General features: G+C 46.9%; 1 protein-coding gene and 2 pseudogenes across 1 annotated transcript; 1 reads left to right on the forward strand and 2 right to left on the reverse strand.

Moving 5' to 3' along the window:
* The first annotated feature begins 96 nt into the window (after positions 1 to 96).
* LOC136484043 (uncharacterized) lies at positions 97 to 19,019 on the forward strand (annotated as a pseudogene).
* Positions 12,120 to 13,291, reverse strand: LOC136483905 (uncharacterized; annotated as a pseudogene).
* Positions 19,020 to 21,083: 2,064 nt separating the features above from the next.
* On the reverse strand, positions 21,084 to 24,509 carry LOC136482506 (protein LIKE EARLY STARVATION, chloroplastic-like). The gene is made up of 4 exons (XM_066479713.1): positions 23,883 to 24,509; positions 22,176 to 22,825; positions 21,787 to 21,983; positions 21,084 to 21,654 (listed from the first exon to the last, which is right to left on the reverse strand). The coding sequence occupies exons 1-4, from the start codon at positions 24,469 to 24,471 to the stop codon at positions 21,276 to 21,278; spliced, it is 1,815 nt and encodes a 604-aa protein (XP_066335810.1). The 5' UTR covers positions 24,472 to 24,509; the 3' UTR covers positions 21,084 to 21,275.
* Between the last annotated feature and the right edge of the window lie 1,881 nt (positions 24,510 to 26,390).

Genomic DNA, 26,390 nt, shown 5'->3' on the forward strand with positions numbered 1-26,390 from the left:
GTAATTAGTACAACTTTAAATATTTTCTTTATTCTTATAGATCGATACCAATATACTTCTTCTCAACTGGTCAGGCATCCTGCCTCTCTTAAAAAAAAAAATCCCAAATAAAAAAAACGAAGCAAAACACCGTTCTGGGCTCGGCCCCACCATTTCTCCTCCGCCGCCGGCGACTCGCCGTCGCCGATGCCCTTGCCCGTCTCCGGCCACCGCGGCTTCCCCATCCTACCGCTCCTCCTCCTCGTCCTCCACGCGCTCCCCGCGCGGCTCCCGCGGTGCGCGGCCGAGTCGGCGACGTGCCTCGCTTTGTACCGGGAGGGGGGCGCCCCCGCGGTGTTCCAGTCCGCGCACTGCCCGCGCTGGACCCTCCCCCCGCACGACGGCCAGGGGGATGGCGGGGGCAAGAGCTCCCCGATGGGGTGCCACGTGGCGGCCGGCCGCGGCTGCCGGCGGTCCCAGGAGGACCGCGCCGTCTGTGCCCTCGGCATCCGCATCCCCTTCGTAGGTACTTACTCCCAACTTCACAACGTGAACTGGATGCTTCAGTTTGTAGTGCTCAAATCAGCCAGTGACTTGGATGGATTCTGTGAACTTAATTGAATTAGATTTCTGGGTCGCGTTGCTTTAGCCTAGTAGTATATACTGCAGCACCACACAGTTATTTGCCATTAGCACCAAGCTAGAGATATAGGCCGAAATGATCTTCTAGAGCTCTAGTTTAGGCTGTATTTCAGTGTGCTTGTATTTGCCTTATGTTGCTTGACATCTTATTCGAAGGGGTTGATAAGATGGAAAGCACTGAGGTCCAAATTGGATGCTGGTTTCCAGATAGTGACACCAGGAACCTTCTGGATGTCTACTGTTCAAACATACACACCATAGCTGGGTGTCAAATTGCAACACTGAATTTGCTGGAGGTATTGTAGTGCAATGCACCATAGATTTTTTTCATCAATCTGAATTAGTTTAAAACATCCTATGCTTACCAGTCTACCGCAGACGTTACATATCATTATATGAAGAAGAAAGAAAGGGGTTTAGAACCCGTACAAATCCAACGCACTCACACACTCACAGTTTTACATGGAACACACACTCGCCTTTAGAAACAAAAAAACACATGACCTCGACCTAGAGACACCAGCCTCCAAGTTCTAGCCTCCAATTGACACAATGGCAGCTTGGTGAGACACACCTCAGGCCCTGGCAATGCTACATATGGCTGTTGGCCTGTTGCATGCTCAATTAATAGTTCAATGCTATTTCTCAAAAGCATTTTAGTTACTCTGTTACTCTGGTTCAATGCTTTACCCCATGCACTCTATTTGTTTGTAGTTTGTCTATAATTTATCTTAGCTAACTCACTTACATAATACAGAGCAGATGAGGATTAAAGAGGTTGATGTGGGAGTGGTGGCAATATTTGATGGTCATAATGGAGCTGAGGCTAGTGAGATGGCTTCTAAGCTTTTTCTGGATTACTTCTTGCTCCATGTTTATTTTCTTCTCGATGGAATATACTCCATGCTGTTCAGAAAATCTACTGGGAAACTGACATATCGGGAAGCTACTATTCTTAACAATGTATTTAATCTGTACAAGGATGACCAATCCAACCATGGAAAGAGGTATGTTTTTCTTTTCATATGCCAGTTTTCGTTGATATGTAGCATAATTGTTCAAATGATTCAGGGTAACCAAACTTTCGAACTGATGAAAAATTGAAGGTCATGTTGGACATCGCCAGCTATTCTAGACCGGTCATTTCACATGGAAATTCTGAAGGAATCACTAATGAGGGCAGTTCATGATATTGATTTAACATTCTCCTAGGAAGGTCTCATGTTTCATCTGTATAGTTAAATTTTGTAATACAGCTTCATATGTCAGAAAAGGATTCTTCTTTGTGTACAATGCAGGACGCTTTACAGAACAATTTTGAGTCTGGTTCAACAGCGACCGTGGTCTTGATAGCTGATGGACAAATTATAGCAGCCAATGTTGGAGATTCAAAAGCTTTTCTGTGCTCACAAGGATATGATTCGCACCATCGAAATAGTTAAGTTTCATTCTTCAGTTTTTTAAATTTCAGATGTACCAGCCGAGTTGAATATTGACTCACCTTGACTAGATGGTTCTTGTTTTTATTTTTGTCGATGTTATTCCTTCCCTCCCTTGACCCTTCCCCTTCATCTCTTGATGTCATATTCCTTTCAACAATATATAGGTTATAACAGGGTACTGTTGGCTCTTGCCTGCATTGTAAATATCAGCCCATTCTTAGAGTCTTAGTCTAAGAATATGATATGGTTTTCATGGCTGGGTCCAGATTGCCTGTTTAGTCAGCCAGAGCCCTTTGTGTTGTGGTCTGGTTAGCTTCTCATGGTTAGTAGGTGGTAAGTAGGTATGAGATTGGTAAACAAGTACTCTATAATTTCATTTCTTAGGTAATAAAATTCAGTTCCACCTATTGTGGAAAAAGATTGCCCATGTTTAGGATTTGATATTCCTGTTCAAGATGCCACTGTGCTCTAGCAACATGGGGAAAATGCGCATAAGAGCTTTGATGTAAAGTCAACCATCATAAGCCATCGAAGATAAATCACTACTATTTACTTATTAATTCTGGTAACTGTGCATATCCAAGTCATTGTATAGGGTATTCTGGGCACTGTGATGTCATCTGCATTTTTTTGTCAGCATGACCTTATTCCTGTGCAAGATTCTCTCCAACACTGCACCATATTCTATCATAAGGCCTAAAGGTCACATCCTTTTATGTTATCAGCTGCACTTGCACCGATTTACGGTGAAATGGTCCATGAGGTGACACTGCTTAGCTGCCTTTATTGGATACCTAGTTTGTTCTTGGCTTAGATGCTTTATGGTGGAATAATTTCAGCTTGGTCGATGGATAATAATTTGCACTCCTTCCGTTTGAAATTACAAGGTGCATTTTCTTTCATTAGGACAAGCCTTTGGCCAACAATATCTTGTCAATATATGATTTTTGTCATACAAAGTTGATGTTATTATATAAAGGGCGTACCCAGTGCAGAGAGCTCCCGCTCTGTGCGGGGTCTGGGGAAGGGTGTCAGTGGCAAGCCTTACCCTCGCCTGTGCAATGCGAGGAGACCGCGACTCGAACCCGGGACCTTCCGGTCACAGGCGGTAAGTTGATTATATTTGTATTGAATTGATGTTATTTGCAAGCGGTAGAGTCTTACCGCCTGTGACCGGAAGGTCCCGGGTTCGAGTCGTGGTCTCCTCGCATTGCACAGGCGAGAGTAAGGCTTGCCACTGACACCCTTCCCCAGACCCCGCACAGAGCGGGAGCTCTCTGCACTGGGCACGCCCTTTATATTTGTATTGAAAAAATACTTACAATTATGATTTTGTATCACATATTGGTAGATTTTGTCGATCAAGGTCTTGTCCTAATGAAGCAAACGAATTGTTTCTTGTAATTTCAAATGGAGGGATTAGGTTGCAATCACCAATCACCCAGAACCAATACTGGCTTGTGCATGAATTGGATATAAGACATAGCAGTATGCTCAATATTTTTTCATTAATTATAGTTTTAGGGAAGGAGAAATGATCCCAAGTCATATTTTTTTGTGATCATGATCACATACAGGTTATGCATTTTTCTTTGTATATTTCATTTTCCTTATTTTATTAGCCTGTGTTGTAGGGATTTGGGTGAATAATAATATGAAGGCTTGCATTGTATCAGGGAAATGGAGAAGAAAGAGAAACTCAATCAATCATGAGGAATTTGCTTTGTCAAATTATGATGGACCCTTGTATCATGCAAGGGAGTTGACCAAGGACCATCATCCTGATAGAGAAGATGAGAGAAGCCGCGTGGAGGCTGCTGGTGGTTATGTTCTTGAGTGGGCTGGTATATACCGAGTTAATGGTGAGCTAGCGCTATCAAGAACTATTGGTGACATTCCATACAAAAGGTTAACATGCAATCTATTGACCTTCTCTCCATCTCTGTCTCACTTGGTTGCTTCCCCGGTTTTGTTCATGTATTACAGTTTGCTTGTTGAGAAATCTGTATATAATAAAATTACAAGGGGCTAAAGCTGCCATCCTTCCTCAAGAGTACTACAATGAAACTGTTGAGTAATAACTTGCATGGGGGGATGGAATAGAGATTAAGACTCTAGCTGAAGTTCTAAATTCCACGACAGCCAAAATGGAACATATTTCAATACCTAGCTAGTGAGAGGAGCATCTGCATGTTAACCGTTATATAATGTGGTATTGATTGAAAACAGATATAAGTCGCCCCTGAGGCAGAGTGCTAGGCCCATGCTAAGATGGAGTTTCTTAAAATGTTGATATAATATGCTATTTCTCCATTCGGTAGAGTTAGATGGACAGGCTGACGTGATCCTTCTAATTGTTTTTGCAGGTATGGTGTAATATCAACACCTGAATTGACAGGGTGGCAGATTCTGTCAGAAAATGACACTTTTCTTATTGCGTCATCTGATGGGGTCTTTGAGAAAATGACTATGCAAGATGTTTGTGACCTGATGTTGCATGCTAAATTTTGTGTTAAACACGATTTTGGATCCTCTGCTATGACAACATAATTTGGCAGATTATTTAGTTCATGTTGCTTTACAGAAAGGCACAACAGACAATGTGGCTGCTGTAATTGTTCCATTGGGATCACCTGGTAGCACTGGTACTACATTAAAAGATTGGTCCCAGTTTGAAGATCTCAAGACATCTATTTCTCCAGTGTTGAATATTCCATATGGACTGAAGCCTGGTAGTCTCACTGATCATTGACTGTATTTTGTTAATTGTATTTGTAACCACTCCATAAATTCGTGCATTTCCATATTATTTAATTATATAATAATTGAATTTGTTTATAATTTGGTTTTTACTTGTTGCAAATGACCCTAACAATTTGTTAATATTGTGCATTGCTTTTTCTGCTATTCAAAGTCACATGTCAGTTGACCCAATTCCCTGTTGTTAACAATATGGGGGCAATATTTATAGGAATGCCATATTTCACAGGAGCATTCATGCCCCTTCTATGATAATTCTGTGTTGGTATCCTCTTAGCTCTTCTGTTGCTGCCATGCTGCTGTATTTTTCTATTTTCTTTCCATGTTTGTAAATCCTTGCTCCTTAGTTTACCCGTTTGACTATGTCATTATACATAGTACACCTTAAGTTGAGGTCAAACTCTCCTCTGAGCTCATTGTCCTTTATTTTATTTTATTTTATTTTATTATGATGGCAAGGAGTTATTCAGTTGTTCATGAACTCCTTATACTTGGTTTTACTTACGTGTATTTTCATATGGCTAGCCGATGATGGCACTAGTTGAGCTGTCATTGACATGGAATATTTCAAGCGTTCATCAATAAAGTTCCAGAGGTTCTTGGTAAGTGAGGAATATAGTTACCTTTTATCTTGGGAGTTAGATTTGCCAATTGATATAAATGCATGATACAATTTTATGCCATGTGAGTTCATCTTTGTTGTTATTACCTGTCTCATTTAGTATATAATTTCTTGTTCAGTTTCTGTTTTTTGTGACGAGTTGGATGATGCTATTTGGGTTCCTTTGCTTACTCTAAAATTAGGTTGAAGCAAAACCTAAGAAGCTTGGTTGTTTCTACTTATCCGAGAGTCTGGATGAAGATATGGACTACATATTTAGGGTACCGGAAGCATACCAGCGTGAAGAAGACTTCAATCACATGCCAGCTGAGACTGTCTTATATTCTGATGGTTAGTTGCCTGTTTTATATACTCATGGGTGGGTCTTTTCAGAAATAAGTCCTTTCTTTTGTGTGTGTGTGTATGTGTAGTGGTGCTGTGGTGGTGGTGGTGGTGGGGAGGGGTGTCCAGCACCGCTGAACACCTTTTAGAAAGAGTCAATTGCCAAATTTGGTGGATGAGAGGGCTGTGGAATTCTGATGTGATGTTTGACTTGTTTGATAGTGTCTTTATCTTGTTCATGACTTTGGTTGTTCTCCTACATTGTATACAGGTAATCTTGAAAAATACAAGGACAGACACTTTTGCTTGTACCTTGGTCATCAAGATGGCGAAATGGGGCGGTGCAATGGTCCTGAAGCTTTTGCAAATTTTTTTGGTCTACTTGACTCCCTTCCGCATAATGGAAGCAAATCAAATGGTTCACGCTCCTTTGGCAACACAATAGATTTCAGGTACCTTTCCATTTCTCAAGGAACATTCTGAATACTTATTTTGAGGGAAACTTCCTGGGTAGTTGCTATGTTTTCAATTGGATAGCCTTTTGTACCTTGTTTTATCATGATTTGTACTTAGCATACCTGGATATCACCAATTTATGTTGAAGTTTGGATTCTTTATTTTAGTTGTTTTCTATTCATTGGACTTTTCACTTGCTTAAATTGATGTTAAATGAATGTCAAGCTTGGTTCCATGTCAAGCAACCTTTAGCCATTTTGACATTTCTGTAGTTCCATTATCTTCTTTCTCTAAACATAGCAATAATTTCTTGTCAGATGATATGCAAAACATTAGCTACATATCCAAATGGAGTAGCATGTTTAAGGGGTAAACTGCAAGGCAGAAAATTTGTTGTTGTCTCAGTGTAATATACTAACATTTATGAAATGACTATCCTTGAGTGAAGTGGAAGAGTTATTGCAAGGGCTACTTCTGATGAGCTTTATTGGTCTCATGAATTGTAAGCATTAGGATATAGACATATAGTTGATATGTGCTGTGGGATAATGATTTGGTCCTTTGCAGCAACTTACCTGGAATGTGCTTGATGTTCTCCTGTATTTAATAGTGCATGTGCATTACATTATTCAACTACATTGCTTGGCGTAATGTACAGTATCATGATAATAGTACAAGTCTTTTATTCACTAAAAGGAGATTTCCTTTTTTAACCATGTCCAGATACAAGCTTAAGAGAAGATTTGATCGTGGGTCATACGGTGAAGTCTAGTTGGCATTTCACTGGAATTGCTCTGAAGATGCAGATGTTCATAAAGAGCCTCCACACTTTACCACTATATCTAAATCAGAGATGTATAATTGCACAAGTTCAGACACAATGTCATCTGATGAAGATCATGTTTCAGGCACAGTAGATGGTCATTTATTCATACTGAAGCGCATAATGGTAAATTAAATCAGTTGAATACCTGTCTTTATCGCTTTTTGCCATATGGGGTTCCCTACATAAGCCCCACATCTGCATTAGAGTACATATGTTTAAAGAAGAGAACTTAACTCTTGTGCATTAAGCAGTAATAAACTTGAAAAATATGCCCGCACCTAGCAGTTCAGAGCCTGCTCGTGCATGCAGTAGGGAGGAGCATTCGCCAGTTGTAAGGCAAGCTGCCCTTGCTTATTACCTTTGGTCTGGCCCTTAAAACTTTAAAATTATGGCATCCTACAGAAACTTTTCAAATATGCTTGTCGCATCCTACAGAAACCTTTCAAATATGCTTGTGGCCATGACATGTAAGCCCTAGGCCTCATTTCTCCACTTGGGAAAGAGTTGCCCCTTGACCAGTAAAAAAACTAACAGAAAAATCACATGTGAAGTAAAGTACATCTGTTCTGCCCAAAAGGGTACTCAATGGTGTGGTTGTTAGAGTACATCATGGGCCTATTGGGCCTGGGATGGCGGTATAGCCCGTTAGTGTTAGAGATAAGGGTTGCTTGCTTAACGGTCAAGTAATCCTTGCTTGGGAGTCAAGTAAACCTCTCTATATAAGCAAGAATTAAGAAGGAAGCCCATCCCTCTTGCTCGGCCGTGGGCAAAGGCCCGCGGCCGGCCTCTCGCCCTCGCAGCCCTAGCTGTGAACAGTACCCGCGGGTACTGCAACACCGTGGGGGTACTGTAGCTCCACAGTCGCCGTCGCTCCCCTCAACTCTCCCCTCTCAATCCCAACAGCCACATTTACAATTTGATATCGGAGCTACAGTACCCGCAGTGCTATGTGGCTGTTGGGATTGAGAGAGGAGAGTTGAGAGCAGTGGTGGAGCCAGGATTTCACGCCTGGGTATTCCACGTACATAAATTTTTTTAGCAAAGTACAAGCTAACATAGTGGCATAGTCCTTAAGAAAAATTACAAAACATCAAAGCTACTAGCAGGAAGCCGGAGCCGAACCGTGGCCGTTGCGGGTTGCCGGAGCGCCGGGCTCGCGGCCGCGGAGTCGGCGCGTCGCCGGCTCACCGCCGCTGCCGGTCGCTAGGCTTGGGCACAGCTATGCCCGCGCAGGTTGCGCTCGTAGCGCCGCAGGGCCAAGGGGCGAGGGCCAAGGGCCGAGAGGGAGGGGGTGTGCGGCGTGCCGCCGTGCCCACGAGGCTCGCCGTCGCCGAACGCTGAGCCGATGGGATCCCTCACTTCCGCCCCTGCTTCCATCGTTCCGCGCCGCCGGCTCCAGATGCGTGCGATGCGATGCTAGCGGCTGCATGCCAGGAAGCCATATTTGGTGGGCTGTGAGTCGCTGGTTTTGGTTGGGCTTTATATTTGCAACGTCTAGCAACTATACATGTTATACCATTATACATATGTATATACATATTTGTTTTGTCTTCAAAATCATGGTTATTCCATGGAATACACAGGAATACCCCTGGCGCCGCCACTGGTTGAGAGGAGTGTAGAATAGAGAGAATCACCACACACCCAATGTGGGTGGGGAGCCTTTCATATATAGGGCCAATTAGGCACACATGGCAGGTACAAATATAGGAGGCTGTCAGCTGTACAAGGAAGTTATCCTAATGTAAGGAAACTAGGCTATACATAGCAACTAGCCTATCTAGGGGATCTCTCTAATGATCCTGATATATACATATCCTAATACCCGCCCGCAGTCGCAGCGGGAGAATCACGGACGCACAGACTGGTCCGGAAATCAGTGAAGAGCTGGATGGGTAGACCCTTGGTCATGATGTCTGTGAATTGGTACGCGGAGGGAACATGAAGAACTCGGAACTGTCCTAGAGCAACCTTCTCGTGGACGAAGTGGATGTCGATCTCGATGTGCTTCGTGCGGCGATGGTGGACGGGGTTGGCAGTCATGTAGACGGAGCTCATGTTGTCGCAGTAGACAACCGTCGCACGCGGGATCGAGATGTGGAGTTCCTGGAGCAGCTGACGCAGCCAGCAGCACTCGGCCACAACGTGGGCCACTGCACGGTACTCTGCTTCGGCACTGGAGCGAGACACCATCGTCTGGCGCTTGGAGGACCAAGACACCAGGTTGTCGCCGAGGTAGACGCAGAAGTCGGAGGTGGAGCGGCGCGTGTCGGGGCAGTCGGCCCAGTCAACGTCGGAGTAGGCAATGAGCTGGTCGATGGCGCCAGTGCCCAAGTGCAGGCCGGACGATAGGGAGCCCTTGACGTACCGCAGGATGCGCTTGATCAGCGCAAGGTGCGGCTCGCGGGGGTCGTGCATGAAGAGGCAGACCTGCTAGACGGCATAGGCCAGGTCCGGCCTCGTCAGGGTGAGGTACTAGAGCGCACCAGCAAGGCTCCTGTACTCTGAGGGGTCAGCGAGCGCGGCGCCCTCTGTGGCGGACAACTTGGTCCGGGCATCCACGGGGGTAGCTGTCGAGTGGCACTCAGACATGCCGGCACGCTGGAGAAGATCCACAGCGTACTGCCGCTAGGAAAGGAACAGCCCGCGGCTGTCCCGAGTCACCGAGATGCCGAGGAAGTGGTGCAGGTCGCCGAGGTCCGTCATGGCGAACTCCGAGCGGAGGCGCGCGGTGACGTGCTGGAGAAGGGCCGGCGACGACACGGTGACAATGATGTCATCGACGTAGAGAAGGAGGTAGGCCAGCTCATCGCCAACCTTGTAGACGAACAGGGAGGCATCCGACTTTGAGGGGGTGAAGCCGATGCTGCGGATGAACGTGGTGAAGCGCTGGTTCCAAGCACGCGGCGCCTGCTTGAGTCCATACAAGGACTTCTGCAGCAAGCAGACAGAGTCAGGGGCAGCGGGGTCGACGAAGCCAGACGGCTGCTCGCAGTAGACCGTCTCCTCGAGGTGGCCGTGAAGGAAGGCGTTCTTCACGTCGAGCTGGCGGATGGGCCACTCCCGAGACGCAGCGATGCTGAGGACAGTGCGGATCGTGGCCGGCTTGACCACCGGACTGAATGTCTCGTCGTAGTCGACGCCGGCTTGCTGGGAGAAGCCGCGGACGACCCAGCGTGCCTTGTGCCGGGCGAGGGAGCCGTCGGCGTGAAACTTGTGCTTGAACAACCACTTTCCAGTGACGATGTTCGCACCAGGCGGGCGAGGGACGAGGCGCCAAGTGCCATTGTCGATCAGCGCCTTGTGTTCTTCCGCCATCGCAGCGCGCCAATTAGGATCGGCGAGCGCGCTGCGATAGTTCGCCGGGAGGGGCGAGGCAGCGGAGGCGGAGAATCTGAAGCGCTCGACGGTGCGGAGACTGCCGGTCTGTGAGCGCGTCACAGGCCGCGCGGCAGCCCGAGGAGCTGCTGCACCAGGGCCAGCGGTTGTTGCTGGGGCTGCTGGAGGCGCAACAGGGGGCACCAGTGGTGCTGGAGGTGCAGTAGGTGCCACGGCTGCGGCCACAGGAGCTGCTGCTTGGTCGGTCGGCGCTGCAGGAAGCCGGGCACGACGAGTGTACACAACGCTGAAGCGCTGGCCGCCCAGCCGGGGGCCGCCCGCAGGAGGTGCAGCTGGGGGCCGCCCGCCCTCAAGGGGAGCCATGGGGGCCAGCTGGAGGATAGCCGGGTCCAGGAGCTCCGGGGACTCGTCCACGCTGGAGGTGGGGGCCGTAGGGCCAGCGAGCAGCGGAGCGGTGGTCGTAGGTGCCGTCGAGGAAGATAGTCCCCGCATCAGGAAATCAAGTGAAGACGGCATGGAGGTCGCCGATGGTGCTGCCGAGAAGGGGAACACCAATTCATCAAAAATAACATGACGAGAGATGATGATGCGCCGAGTGGACATGTCGAGGTAGCGATACCCCTTGTGAGAGGATGGGTAGCCTAGGAAGACATAGGGTGCTGAACGAGGGGCTAGTTTGTGGGGGGAGGTGGCAGTGAGGTTTGGATAGCAGAGGCATCCGAAAATTCGAAGCGAGTAATCTGGGAGGGTTTTGTGAAGAAGCTGATAGGGTATATTGTTTTGTATGGAGGAGGAGGGTCGCCTATTGAGGAGGAAAGTGGCAGTGGCAAGGGCCTCAGCCCAGTAGGGAGGTGGCATGGACGCATGAAGGAGCATGGTGCGGATAGTGTCATTTGTGGTGCGAAGCATGCGTTCAGCCTTGCCATTCTGTGGAGAGGTATAGGGACACGAGAGGCGGAGCATAATGCCATGGCTAGCGAGGAAGGAGGTGGTAGCATGGTTAATGAACTCGGTCCCATTATCAGCTTGGAATGATTTGGGTGTGGCGCTAAACTGTGTTTGAGCGTAGTCAGTGAAATCGACTATGTCGCGGTGCACCTCGGATTTGTGACGAAGCGGAAACGACCAGCAATAATGGGAAAAATCATCCAGTAGAACAAGATAATATTTAAAACTGGAGGTGCTAAGGACCGGGGATGTCCATACATCACAGTGAACTAAATCAAAAGGAGCAGTGGTCACAGAGGTAGAATGACTAAATGGGAGCCGTACGTGCTTGCCAAGTTGACAGGCATGGCATAGAGATGGTGGGCTCTTATTACAGGAGATGACCGACATGCTCTGTAGAGTGGCGAGGCTGGAAGGACCGGGGTGACCAAGGCGGTGGTGCCATAGCGATGAGGTGGTGGCGAGGCTGCAGTGGTGCGCTGGCGTGGAGGGGAAGGTGTAGAGGTCGCTACCACTATTGCAGCGAAGAGTCATACGCCCCGTCTGTTGGTCCTTGACAGAAAAACCGAAAGCGTCAAATTCAATAGAACAATCATTGTCACGTGTGAATTGACGAACGGAAAGAAGATTGCGCACGAGGGCCGGCGCAACCAGAACGTTAGTGAGGTGAAAAGTAGAGTTGGGAGAAGACAGTGTGGAGGTGCCACGGCATGTGATAGGAATGGTGCTGCCGTTGCCAACCGTGATGCCAGAGGCAGGAGGGGGGAGACGGGACAAAAGTATACCATCCGAGGGCGACATGTGAGTGGTGGCGCCGGTGTCGAGGACCCAGGGGTTGGACCCCTGGAGGGACATTTGGTTCAGGGCAGCGACAAGGCCGGCCTGATCCTAGCCGCCGGTCTGCTGCGGAGGAGGGGCCGCACAGTCGGAGAACTGGGCGGGGGCGAAGGCGGTATGGGCTTGAGGATGGGCGCCGAGGACGCCGGGGCCACGCCAGGCCGGGTTCGCCGCCGGCGGGCGCCACTGCTGCTGTTGCGCCCCGGCTGTCCAGGGGGCGTAGCAGAACCAGGGGTCGGCGGGCGGTGTGGGTGCCCGCGGCCCGCCCTCAGACTGGGGACCGCCGCCGCCGCCGTGGCCGCCCCGTCCCTTCTTCCTGTAGCGACTGCCGCCGCCTCCATGGCTGCCGCCACCGCCGCTGCGGCTGCTGCCACCGTAGCCGCCGCCGCCCTGGCGACCGGCAGAGGAGCCGCTACCCGCGATGGCGGAGGCCGAGCGGCAAGCTGGACCGCACGTGGCGTTGAACACCGTCTGGGCAGCGACCGTGCCCTCGTTGGCAAGGCGAAGTTCCTTGAGGACGAGCTTCTCGCGAGTGGTGGCGAAGTCCGGCAGCGGGTGCGAGTCAGCGATGTTGTCCGCAGTGCTGGCGAAGCGAGGATTGAGGCCGCGCAGGAGGTTGAGGATGAGCTTCGATTCGGTGATGGTACGTCCGACGTCGCGGAGCGCATCGGCGGTGGCCTTCATCTGCTGGCAGTACTCGTCGATGGAGGAGTCACCCTAGGTCATGGAGTGGAACTTGTGACTCAGGAAGATGGCACGTGGGGCTTTGTTGGCGTCGAAGAGACGCTTGATGGCGACCCAGAGCTCGTGCGCGGTCTGGTCCGGTGCCGCAGCGAGGCCGAGGACGTCGGTCCCGACAGTGCCGAGGAGCCAGCTGCGAACACAGGAGTCCGCAATGGCCCAAGCAGGGTCAGTGGGTCTGGCCGCCGTCGTGCCGTCGATGTGCGGGAGGATGCCGAATTTCCCACAGAGGGAGGTGAAGAACGGCGACCACTGGTTGAAGTTCGGGTGCTTCAGCTCCAAGGTCACCGAGACGTGGGATTTGACGGAGATTGTCGCGTAGGGAGCGACGAACATGGCAGGGGAGTTGGAGGCGCTGGTGGCAGAGGAGGTGGACATGATCGGCCTGCAGGGGAAGAAAGGGCAGGTGCGGTGGGAGGGAGGGAGGAAAAAAAAGGATCTAATGCTCTGTTACCATGTAGAATAGAGAGAATCACCACACACCCAATGTGGGTGGGGAGCCTTTCATATATAGGGCCAATTAGGCGCATATGGCAGGTACAAATATAGGAGGCTGTCACCTGTACAAGGAAGCTATCCTAATGTAAGGAAACTAGGCTATACATAGCAACTAGCCTATCTAGGGGATCTCTCTAATGATCCTGATATATACATATCCTAATAAGGAGTGACGGCGACTGTTCACGGCTAGGGCTGCGAGGGCGAGAGGCCAGCCGTGGGGCCTTTACCCACGGCCGAGCAAGAGGGAAGGGTTTCCTTCTTAATTCTTGCTTGATTAGATTGATACATCTCCTCTCCTTATATAGAGAGGTTTACTTGACTCTCAAGCAAGGATTACTTGACCCTTAAGCAAGCGACCCTTGTCTCTAACACTAACGGGCTATACCGCCATCCCAGGCCCAATAGGCCCATGATGTACTCTAACAGTGGTTCAGTCCGGAAACTAGCCCGTCAATTTCTTTAAGCTACTTCTTGCTGATGCTGGGAAACTGCTGAAGAAAACATATAATTATTATTGTCGATTTATTACAATTCAGGTTATTTGTGATTCTGCGGTGTCTAGCTGATTTATTCTTAGTCAGGTTAGGTGTGCAGTAAACAAAATTGTTTTCAATTCCAATTCATTTGACTCATTGGATTGTTTTTTCCTGGAACATCTGTTATATTTTGAACTACTTTGTTATTCACAAAGCAAATATTTGCTATTTGCTAAAAGAAAACAAACATATAAAAGAGGATTTCCCTGAAACAGTACCTATGCTAGAAGAGCCTTATTGTCCCGTCTTAAGCCTTGATTGAAAACTGCAGGTGGAGAGGGGAAATGCAGCTTACTTGAGTGGATTGCATGAGAAATACTTTGGGGAATTATTTTCAAATGCTTCCAGAACACTTGAAGGTTTGTTGAGGACAGAATCATCGACTATCTCATTGGACATGCAATACAATCCTGATATCCATTTAGAAAGGAACATGTCGGCTACTGAGGAACCACTCAAGCACGTGGCTAGGTTTATAGAATCTTTTGAATCAGAATCAAGGGAAATTTGGCTGGTGTATCACAATGAAGGCCGCTCATTATCAAAACTGATATATACTGCCGAAGAAACAAAGTTAGTCACTGGCAACAATAATGAGAGGGTCAGACATATTCAAGTTCTTCACCCATCGAAGTGGTGGCATTGGTTAAGGACAACCAAAGCTGGGCAAAAGCAAATGCAAAACCTCTTATGGCAGCTGGTATGTTTATGCTGACTCTGGTTCTCCTGTGAACTGAATGCTATGGAGGCATTTTAGTTTCTTCTAGATGTAAGCTGCCATCAACAGGCTAAAAATAAAAAGAGCAACACTTGTTCTGCAAATTGCTTCTTATTGGTGGTTTAGGATACTAACTTATTTTATTTTTTCCCCTTTCCTAGTTGATGGGACTGAAGGCCTGTCATGATCGTAATATCACTCACCGGGATATCAAACCTGGTAGAAATGATATTGTTGTCTATTCTTTCTTTGTTTTTTATACTTCTTGAATCTTTTTCTGTAGACAATTTCTATTAACTAGTCATGTTAACATTGCTTATTTTACACCATGGAAGAGAACATGATCATTTGCTTTGAGGACATGGAGACTGGAAAGTGTCTAAGAGAGGTTCCATCTGAAGCAAAGCAAAATAAGTTGAACATGTAGGATTCAAGAAGTTCCTACACTCATGTCCTTTTTACAATTTGGCAAAGTTTAATCTTTACATAGGAGTTTCATGATTATTGGTAGTTAGCTGTTGAAATATTGGAAATGTATTGTTGGGTAGCTGACTTTATTTGCAGAGGCACTTCTCCAGCTGCTGAGCCAATTGCCCCCACTGAATTTTGTGAAACACCCTATATTGAGTGTCTAAGGTTAACAGAGTACATATAAGATTTGAGCCCATATGTATTTCAGTCTAGCTCTGCCTCGTAAGTCTTACTTAAGGACGCTAAACAGTAGTGTGTACTGTAGCAGTAGGATTATGGCAGGGGTTACCTTCTAAAATAAAGAGATCTGTTGCCAAGATAATTTGTTACTTTGCTATTTAATTGGTGGCTTACCAATTAATTAGGAAGGTTATCGGTTTAGTTAGATATGGTTTCATAGGAAAGCAAAGATTATATTCTTAAGTGTCAAGTTATGTGATCAATCACTAATTGTTTACGGTGTTAGAGCCACGTAGAGGTGAGGAAACAGCAGCAGAAACTGTAGTAGTTGATTCCTTTCCCCTGTTTAACCTTGATCAGACTGCTCAAGCCAACCTTTATGGAAAGGGACCTATTCTTAAAGAAATATGAAATAGTCCAAGTTTAGGCATGATCAAAATCTACTAACAGTTTAGGAGACAGGACCAAACCTTACCTCGATGAGAGCAGCTTCACCCTTATCCTGGTCCTCAGGCCATAACCCCATCAATTCACATCATTGCCTCAAATTACATTAGCAAATTATTTGAGAAATTTGTAACTTCATGTTAGATCAATTTAGACCTCAACATCAATACAAGATCAATTGTAAATCACAGATTTTTTATTTGATTTTTGGCTTTAGATTTTTGTTGGATCTCAGTTTCTCAACTATTCAACTGAGTAATATTTTTCTATACAATTTCTCAATTTCATGAAGTATAGAGGTTAGAGCAATTAGATTGCGTGTGCCTTCTCGCGCTTGCTTTTGTGTGTGTGTGTGTGTGTGAATTGTGATTCTAATTTGAGACATCACTTTCTGAAACTGTAATAGTCACCGTTGCCTGTCTTAAATTATAAGAAAGGTGTTGCATTCTTCTTCTATTAATAAAGAACAACTTCCTGTACACAGGTGTCTGATTGACTTTGGCAGTGCCATTGATGATTACACGTTGAAGAATCTTTATGGTTCAGGCCCTACTCGGTGTGATCATTTTCCTTCCCTTACCTTTCCTTCAGTATTTAGCTGCAGCATAAAATTAGGATGATCTTGATTTGAGTTGTAGAATTATGCAATTTATGATCGGGAGTAATTTAGGGTATCTTACCTGGATTTCTTAATAAGTCCAAGGGTTCATTATTTAGGTTTTCCCAAGTCAATTTTTTGTCCTATTCATTTACCCACCCATGCCAATGGTCCATTGTGAACTACGTCCTTTCTTTATCAACTTCCCTGATGGACATGTTTGATCCTGGACTTTTGAACTTTTGGGTAATAAGGTTTTGTACTCAAATGAACGAGGATTAAGCCAGATCAAGTAACTGAACAGTATTTATCTAATATTTGGCAATGTATAGAAAAATGTATTCCTTGCTACATTTTCAGATGTGCTTGTTCTGAACGTGACATTAGACATGGGTTGCATGGCACTACTTTGACTTGTTTTGATCCATTCCATTCCAATTGTAATGCAACTCCAGATCTGAACAGACATTTGAGTACACTCCTCCAGAGGCACTCCTTAATTCAAACTGGTTTCAAGGATCAAAATGTGCAAGGCTTAAGTATGTCTCTTTTACCCACTTCTGTTACTTTTACGAATTCCGGTATGTACCAGTGTGTTTGACATACAGCTGCACTATGATTCACTGAAGTTCTCGTTTTACTATGTACAGGTATGATATGTGGAGTGTTGGAGTTGTCATGCTAGAGTTGATGGTGGGTTCTCCCCATGTTTTCAGATAAGCGACCGCACACGCATTTTAATGGATCAGCATCTCGAAGGGTGGAGTGAACAAACAAAGGAGCTTGCATACAAGTGAGGCAATGTTAATCTCCTCTCTGGGCGTGTGTGAAATCTGGATTAGCAAAGCTGATACAGTTTGCAGTTGTCGTTGTCTTACTCTCTTAGCAAACTTGAGAATATCACAGAAAATTTCAGTTTTTATGAAGTATATGAACTGCATATTTCTCCTATGGTTCTTGGGGGATCCCAAATTATTGGTACTGATGAAAATCATAAAGTCTACTGCCTTCCCTTTTAGGCGAACAGAACACTTCAAAATTTAGGTGCTCGTGTCATATATAGGCAACCTAACACATTGATGTTTGCTCTGTTGATGACATTGACACAATGTAGCATTATCTGGTCCTAGGTCCTCTCTAACCATCATAGTCAATTGGCTATATTAAATGAAATTAGGAAGTGAGGTGTTCCAAATAGGTCTGCAGTACGAATATGTAGAATATTCTTCTAGAGAAAAAAATGACTGCCATAATATTCCTTCATTTCCTGTTCTGATGTTAGGTTGAGGTCATACATGGAGTTGTGCATTTTAGTCCCAGGGATTTCCTCACAACATCATGGCAGTGGTGGCCCAGAACAGGTCAGCAACTCCATTATCTGCTTATTACTGTAACTTATGATCGTACTGTATTTTTCTTGTGCACAGTGTTTCTCTTATTCTAAAAAATGTAAGATAAATTGGCACATTGTTGTGTAGTTTCACTTCCACATTCATATGTTGTAAAAAGCATGTATTTTCTTGGCAGATCTTTTTTATGCTCCTTATCCTTAACATTGATCGATAACCCATGAAACCCTCGTTACATATCTGCCATAGTATATAGCTGAAGTTTCAAGGCTATGTGACAGCTGATGATGGCTTTCTTTTACTTTGTTTAAGGGTCAATTTGGGTTAGCTTCTTGGAAATGCTCTGAAGAATCATTTGCACATCAAGTGAAGATCAGAGATCCTCTTAAGATTGGGTTGGTGTTTCTTTTCGTGTCCACATTTTCTTTGCCCCAGAATACTTGGACCATCATCATTTTCATATCTAATAGTTCATCATTGGCATTGCTAATGTTTTCCAGCTTTCCTAATTTATGGGCACTGCGACTCGCACGCCAGCTACTTGTGTGGCATCCTGTAAGTTTCTTGAACCCTGCTCCATAGATTTCATTAAGTAGTTGACATTTCTTAACCCTATCAAAATTCATGTGGTTGAAAAGGCGAATAGTGGCTACAGAAGAAGATAATAGTGGCATCCTGTTATGGTTCTCAATCTTATTTTTACAATTCCTTTTCATTCTTTTACTTGATCTGTTCCTATACCACCAAGGTATAAATACCTATCCTATATTGCAGGAGGATCGGCTAAGTGTCGATGAAGCACTAAATCATCCTTACTTCCAGGAGCCAACGTAAGGAGAGGGGATTAGTGATCTAACCTATGAATCTTTAACTCAGTCCTTCCAAGTTTGAGCTGCGTCCATTTGGTGCATTTGGTCAGAGGAATTCGTGAATCGTTTGTAATTACCAACCTGGTTGTGTCATAAGATGTTGTGAATATAACATGAAACAATAGATAGTGTAGCATATGTGCAAATACATGTGTAACCAGCAGCGTAGATACAGGGCTGAAAGGAACAGAGACAGCTATGTAACGGTGAAAATAGTGAAGAGAACTAGCAGCGTAGATAGATTCTAGGACCAACCAAAAGCGCCCTTGATCGCATTGGCAGGATATAAGACCAGTTAGGATGTAATGGTGCTAATATTGTTCTCCAGTTCTCACCTATTGAATTACTACAACGTACAACACCTCATGCGTTTTAAAAAAAAAATCAAAAGTCACGAGAGTAAAAGATCTGTTCAGCATCCTAATTCAGCCGCTTGGTTGTGCCTAGGCACCATGGTGTCGCGATGTCGCCCAGAATCTGCACTGCGCATACAGTCTGGAATCGATGCATTCATGTTTGCTGAACTGCATCAGCTTGTTACTAGACCATTCAGTTTCAAGACCGACAACGCATTCCAAACAATTTAAAGCATATTCAGCCAGCCAAACAATTTAAAGCATATTCAGTCTCTGAAGTTTAATGTTCCATGCGGCTTCATTGAAACTCCAACTTGCTACTAGACCATCGAGTAGCACTGTAGCACAGCTTCATGATTGGCCACACACATTCCCAACAGTGCACGGTCTCTTCAGAAGTCAGAACTGTTGCAGAGCTAATCTGCTTGGAGAAAAATAGGATCTCGCCCCCCCGCGTCGCTCCCCCACGCGGGCGACACGGGCCGGGCCGCGCCCGTCCCAAACCCTAGCAGCCGCCCCTTTCCTCCCCTCCCCCTGCCACGCCGCCGCCGGCATGGCCACGCAGCTCGCCGGGATGGCGGTGGCGGGGCTCCCCCTCTCCTCGCGATTTGGTGGCGCAGGTGACAGCGGGGCGGCGGCTCTCCTCCCACACGGGCTGCGTGGAGCCCGGCGGGGGGCGTCCGCCGCGGCATGTTGGCGGCACCGGCTGGTGTCCGGCTGGCGCGTGGGGACGGCGGCGGATTCCCATTCTCCCTCGCCCGTCCCTTCCTCCTGTCTTGGCGGCGGCGGCGGCGTTGGCCCGGTTCGCTGGATCCAGTCCTGGGCGGCTGGATCCGGTGCCCATGCGGCCGGATTTGGAGCTCCGGCACCTGGATCCGGCACTCTCTCAAAGGACTGGAGAGGGCGGTGCCTGGCCAAGGCGGAGGCGGCGGCGACAGCAAAGGGTGTCGGCACCGGTGCTCCATTGCCGGTTCTGACGCCTCTGGGTAGGGGGCGGCGTCCACGGGGGTGGGCACGTGTCTGGTGGTGGCTGACGTCGGGCCGCAGCGTCGGCAGCACGTGCCAAGAGCCGACGACAGCGGCTGCCTAAGTGTTGGTCGTGCGGCGGTGTTTCGCGAGCAGCGGAGTCAGGTCCGGCTCCGCGTTGCCCGGCCGGAGGGGGTGACGGCCGACGCAGCTGTGCGGCTGCTGCGTGCAGCCGGCGCGTCGAGGCCCCTCTCGAAGGGGTTACTGTGGAGCGGCAGGACATCGGTGATGGCAGTGATGGATGGCTAGGGGCCTTGCTTCTTGGCCCGACGTTCGTGTTTGAGGACCCCTTAGGTGAAAGCCTAGTGACGGCGACACCTGTGGGTGCCGCTTTCCCTGTTGGGGGCGTCGTGTATCCCCTCTAGCACTATCATCCAAGGGTGAAAGCCCGGTCCACTTTGGACGTGCGACGGTGGCGCCATCGGCGTTGCTACCTTCCTGAAGGCGTCGTGTTTGGATTTCGTCGTGGCCGCGATGTCTCCTCGGTGATTGTTCTTCGCTTCTTGGCGCCTCGACGACGCGTGGAGGTGGGTCTTGCTGCGAGAAGTTGAAGCTGCTGCGTCAGGGACGTGGCTCGGCAACGATGACACGCGGCGAGCCCCCACCTTCATCGTAGGCTGGGGTTTGCTAGGGGTCGGCAAGCGCCGGAGGCGAGGCGTGTGGCCGTGATTGGAAGTCGGAGCTGCTCTTTGCGGGGTGCTTGAGCTTGGCAACGATGACCGGTTGCGGCCTCTTGCTTCGGGCTCGTTGGTGGGTGGCTTGTGTGTGGACTGCCATGAGAAGTCGGAGCTGCTGGCGTCTTCAGCCATGCTCGGCAACGATGACCCATGGTAGTGTGCCGTGTTAGTGCTCAACTGCGTCGTGTGGGTTGGTTAGCCTATCGGGTGCGCTTTTTGTCATCCCGTTGGCTAGCCCTCTTGTACATAAATTCTTTGTCTTAATTGAGTGGCAGAGCTCCTGCCTTTGTTTCAAAAAAAAAATCTGCTTGGGAGATCAGGAGGTAATGACGCTAAGACACATCACAGAAGCAGTCACAGTAATTGCGAGCATTAGATTTCAGGTAAAAACTAAACAGCATAATCTTTCTAGGACAAAAGAAAAGGTAAATGTTTCAGAATATACGGTAAAACTTCTATAAATTTCTCTATTCATGTCGGTCTGAATACTCAGTTCAGGCATCAGGATTCTGATTCACTTTGTCACAACAGCACATACTGAAACCAGCCATGTTATTGTAGAAACGAGATTATGCCATGAGCCTAAGCGTCTCTGAACATCTACTACTATACTATAGCACGATCTCTTCAGACTTCATTTCCGTGGTGGCGGCTGCCTCTTCACGGACCGGAGCTGCACCGAGTTCTCAAAGCAGTGGTAGAACCCAAAGTGCGGGAACCGCTCGTACCATGTGTCCTGCGGGACGTGCGTGTCCCAGTGCTCGCCACTGCTGCTGCGCCCATACTTGTGCACCCACCCAGACCCGTTGTGCTGCTCACCCCAAGTGCGGTTCCACCGGTCCCCATACTTGCCCGCCCACCAGGTCTCCCCCTGCTTGATGCCATGGCCATTAGGGTCGAAGTGCTCGTCCCACTTGTCACCCCATTTAGACCATCCATCGCCCTCCGACCGCTCGGCCCACTTGTCGGTGTACTTTGTGCTGCCGCCAAAGCCATCATACTTCTCGCCCCATCTACAGTGAAGACAGATGGTTGAATGGATTTGATTTGAGCATGCAACTCTTGCATATGAGCATAATGATCTGATAGCGGAATGTTCATTGATCTAAGTGATTCAGTTCATGATAAATAGTGGAAGCTCTTACCTTTCATGCCAAACATGGGCATGACCGACATCCAGCGGTGTGTTTGGATCCAAGCTGCACCATTTATCAGCCCATTTTTCAGTTTTGCCCGTCGAGTCATAGTGCTCAAACCATTGCTCTTGCCACTGCTCCCCTCTACCGTTCTGTCCCCACTTGTCTGCAGTCTTCTCCATATGCATAACCCCACATGTGTAATCCTGCAACAAATGCAATACTGAGCCTCTACTCTGGGGACACATTAACTTAGCAAATGAACCACAGAGGAAGCAGATTCAAATACAGCAGCTGCAGAGTCACATGTCTAAATATGAATCTAGATGTCCCAAGACATGTAGTCCTAATTGGCAATGCTTGAAAATATATTGCTATCCAATAAGCCAGAAATTTACCTGCCACATTGACTCCTTCCAGTATTCCCGCCAAACATTGCCTGCAGCATCACGCCCAGACTTCTCCGAACCTAATTCTTTATGATCAAACCGATCTGAGGCCTCCCAATATTTGTCTTCCCATTCAACAGCGCCATCTGCACTAACTCCCCTCATTATGGTCCACTTGCAAGCTACACCATCAGGCCTTTGTTCTACACCTGTTTCCTTCCACCACATTGAACCATCTAGATGTATTCCATGTGATGATTTCTCAGCGCTTTCACTCAGTGCTCGAGCCACCTCAGCTGGATTTTTTGAAAACTGTTCTTCAAATGTGTCCTTTTTGTCAGCAGCCAGATCAGCCTTGGAATCCACATTATCAGGCTCAGCAAATGATTGGAAAGGAGGAAGAGATCGATCTTCCTTCTTTTTGAAGAAAGCTGTCTCAAAAGGGAGTGATAGAGAATCTGCTGATCGTTCCTTTTCCATCAACAGATCAGGCTGACTGGAAAAGGTATCCATTTTCTTGGATGGCTTTAAACCAGTACTGCTTTCCTTCTGTTTACTGCTATCTTGTACTGGAGGTAACCATGACCAGAAATCTGGACCTGGAGTACCAAGCTTGGAACTTGACTGCTTTGAAGGAGATGAGCCCCCAGAGTATTGCACTGAATGAATCACAGATTGCTGATGTCAGAGTGGAAGATTAAGTTTACAGGGAGCCAGATACTGTTGCGGTAAGTAAAATGCTTTGGCTAAATGTACTGCATAAGACTAAAAAATATCCTTCGTGTACAACAAACAGGTAGATTGTAATGCTACTTGCAACTAGAAATGCCTTCTAAGTGCATGAAACTTATGATCGAAAATTCAAAAAAAAAGTATGTCGGTAGTATAATTGTTTCTTCATCCAAATTGTCCTTCAGAGAAAAGAAGCTATTGTGGGAAATTTGTTTACCATAATCTCTCATACTGGATGTAGGAAGATAGAGCAACAACTTTTCAGTATATAGAGGACTACCAAAGGCTGTATTGGTTAATTAGCAGTTAGTGGTACTTCTAGTTATATTCGCTTGATACAATAGGCTCAGGCACTCAGCCTTGCGCTAAGAAATTCATATCCGATACTAAAATTATCTTGAATGATCTCGATTTCTATATATAGAGGACTACCAAGAACTGTCCTGGTCAGGTTTTATTTCAAAAAAGAAAAAGAAAAACTGTCCTGGTCAGGTTAGTTGGCACTACTTCTAACCATGTTTCCATGGCAGCAGGCCACAGATAATGAGACCACTGAACAAAAATGCCATTTGATGCGGAAATCGTCTCACTTAGTGATGATAAAATAAAGAGTACCCATGTCTCCTAAAAGTTGCTTTGCTTAGAGATAACTGAAAGGTCATCAAGATCCTTCGGTTATCCAACACACTTTGCATATTCCAGTTTCCAATTTTTCTTTTAAGGATTCATGGCTTGATTCTTTGTTATCCAACACATCGCTCAATAGAGCTCCCCCTAAGCAATTCATGATCTCTTTAGTGTTTATACACTCATACCTTCCTGATTAGAAACAAAGCCCATTTCTGCCTAATAGTATGGGCTTATATGTCTAAAAGCTGGAGTATTGTAAATAAAAACTAAAAAGGATCACGATGAGTAAAAGGCAGGTCGCGTGATCTTTAAACAATCTCACGTGCACACCCAGTGGAAAGTGGAAACCAATACCTTCCGCCGAGGGCGACAGCTGTGCCCGCGCCGCCGGCCGGGAGCTCCGATCCGATCCACCAGCAGCGCCGCCCGCGGCCGATCCCACCCTGGCCGTCTCGGCCACCTGCGGCGGCGTCGGGGGCGGGGAGGACGGCGGCGAGGCGGGCGGTGGCTCCTTGAGCACGGCGCGTGCGGCGGCGAGGGCGGCCGCGGCGCGGTCGATGACCTGGCGGCGCTGCACGCGGTCGCGCTCCTCCCGCGGCACCCGCAGCATCTCCTCGAACCGCGCCGTCCGCCGCCGCACGTCCTCCACGGGCACGGGCGGCGCGGGAGGCGCGTCCGCCTCGGCGGCGGGGGGCGGCGCCTCCTGGAGCCGGCGCGCGAGCTCCGCCGACCGCCGCTCCCGCTCCACCGCCTTCCTCCACATGTCCAGGTACGACCCCCCGCCGCTGCCGCCGCCCGCCGAGGTGGCGGCCGCCGCCGCGGCGGGGCGGAAGCGCGCATTGCGGTGCTGCGCGCTGGCGCTGGCTCCCCCGCGGCGGCGGAGCAGGAGCAGGCGGGGCGCGGCCGAGGAGACGGATGCGGATGCGGCGTTGGAGGCCGCCATCGTCGTCTGTCCGAACGGGTCGGGGTCGGGGAGTGTGCGGGGGGGAGTGGGGAAGAAGGAAAGAGTGTGGTGGAGGGGAAAAAGGGTCGGGGTGTGGGCCCAGTCTCTGCTGACGTGGCACTGAGCAAGTGGAGGAGATTGTGGTGCGTGTCTCGGCGTCCCACGTGTCGTAAAGGTCAAGGAGCTTTTGGACCACTAGATGGTGGGCCATGAATTGCCTGCGACGGTTGCTTCGCCATGGAAATGGACGTCTGGAGATCCAAATTATTGAGGGCGTTCGGCCGGTAGGGTTTCGGCTCTTTTCGTTAGTTTCAGCTTGTTTTAATTTATTCTCTTTCATAGAATACTATTCAACCATCCAAAATCATTCAAAACCAGCCAAAACCTGACCAACCGAACGCAATGATTATCCGCTAAAACGTGCAATATATTTGTATTCGTATCCATTTTTATGGATACTAAATAGATATATCCGTATTTGTTTTTTAATATTTTCTCTATCTGATTTTAAATCCGTATTCGATAAAAATGTAGAATATCCAACATTTATCCGTATACGTGAAGAACATGGTGTAATGAATATATTCAAAAGTTTTCTTTTCACGACTAGTGACTAATTTATTTAATTTAATAATATTAATGATGTAATAAAACTATTTATTAGTATATCTATAAGAAAACTTCAAAATTAATTTAATACTATTAACGATACATAAATATTAAATTATTTTTAGTATCTCTAATTTGGTTTAAACCTAATATATTTGTTGTTGCAAATTATTTTAATATTTAAATTTATTTTTTTCAATGTAAATTATTTTATATAATTTTTAGTTTCATGACAAATATTATATAAATAATGATTGATTAATTGATATATTTATTTATTACATATTTAATGATTACTATATTATTTGTTATGAGCTATTCTTCTCTATGTTATATACCTACATACTTTATTCTCCACTTGCTTAATAGTTTTGTAATTACAAAATAATTGATAAAGCAAAATGGCTACTCGTTGCCTAACATTCTTATTTAATTTTATTCACTGAACCTACTATTTTGTTTAATATTATCTATTATAATTTATTTCACTTCGATATCAGAGATTATTAGGAGTGTACTGGGGTACTTTGATTTTTATTTCACTTTGGTTATGGACAAACTTAGAAGTAAGACTATTCATCTATGTTGAATTTAATAATATGCACTTTAAATTGGGTCAATATCCGAATAGAATCTGAATCCAAGACATTCGTTTGTATCTGAATTCAGCAAGATCCGTATCCATAAATCCGATCCATATCCGGCAAGATCCGTATCCAACCATGCTTCGCTGTGATAGGATGATTTCAGCATTTGTCATCACCCTACCAAAAGTCCAAAACAGCCATTTAAAAAAAAATAAGTTCACAAGTTTAACTTCTGGTCCTTTAATTTAATTTAAAAATGGCACTTTCACCCCAAAAAAATGGCACCGTACCTAAGATGTGTTTGATTGGTAACCTATACAGTATGTTTCAGAGGATACAAAGCTAAATTGTAGTTATTTTGACCAAAATTAGCATATAGTATTTGCTCGGGTGCTAAATTTTGTATTTGTCCATCCTAGTTCATTTTATAGTGGTTAAAATTGACAAAAATCATCATAGCTACTAATTTGATGCGCGACTAGTACTAGTTCAGTTTAGTAGTCGAGTAAAAACCAAACAGCGTCTCAAATAACCAACCTTGCCAACTTTTGGGCTATTGCACCGACTCCCACATCGTTTGGTCGGTCCCGAGTCGTGGGCTCGCGGCTCGCCAGGCAGGCTGGCACCAACACGCCGCTCTCCAACGCTTGGTCCTCGCAGGCCTTGCCCTCTTCTGCGTCATGACTATGAGCAGAGACCCCAAGCTCCTCCGTCCGACTCCAG

This window comes from Miscanthus floridulus, chromosome 9, assembly GCF_019320115.1.
Source record: "Miscanthus floridulus cultivar M001 chromosome 9, ASM1932011v1, whole genome shotgun sequence".
NCBI classification, from domain to species: domain Eukaryota; kingdom Viridiplantae; phylum Streptophyta; class Magnoliopsida; order Poales; family Poaceae; genus Miscanthus; species Miscanthus floridulus.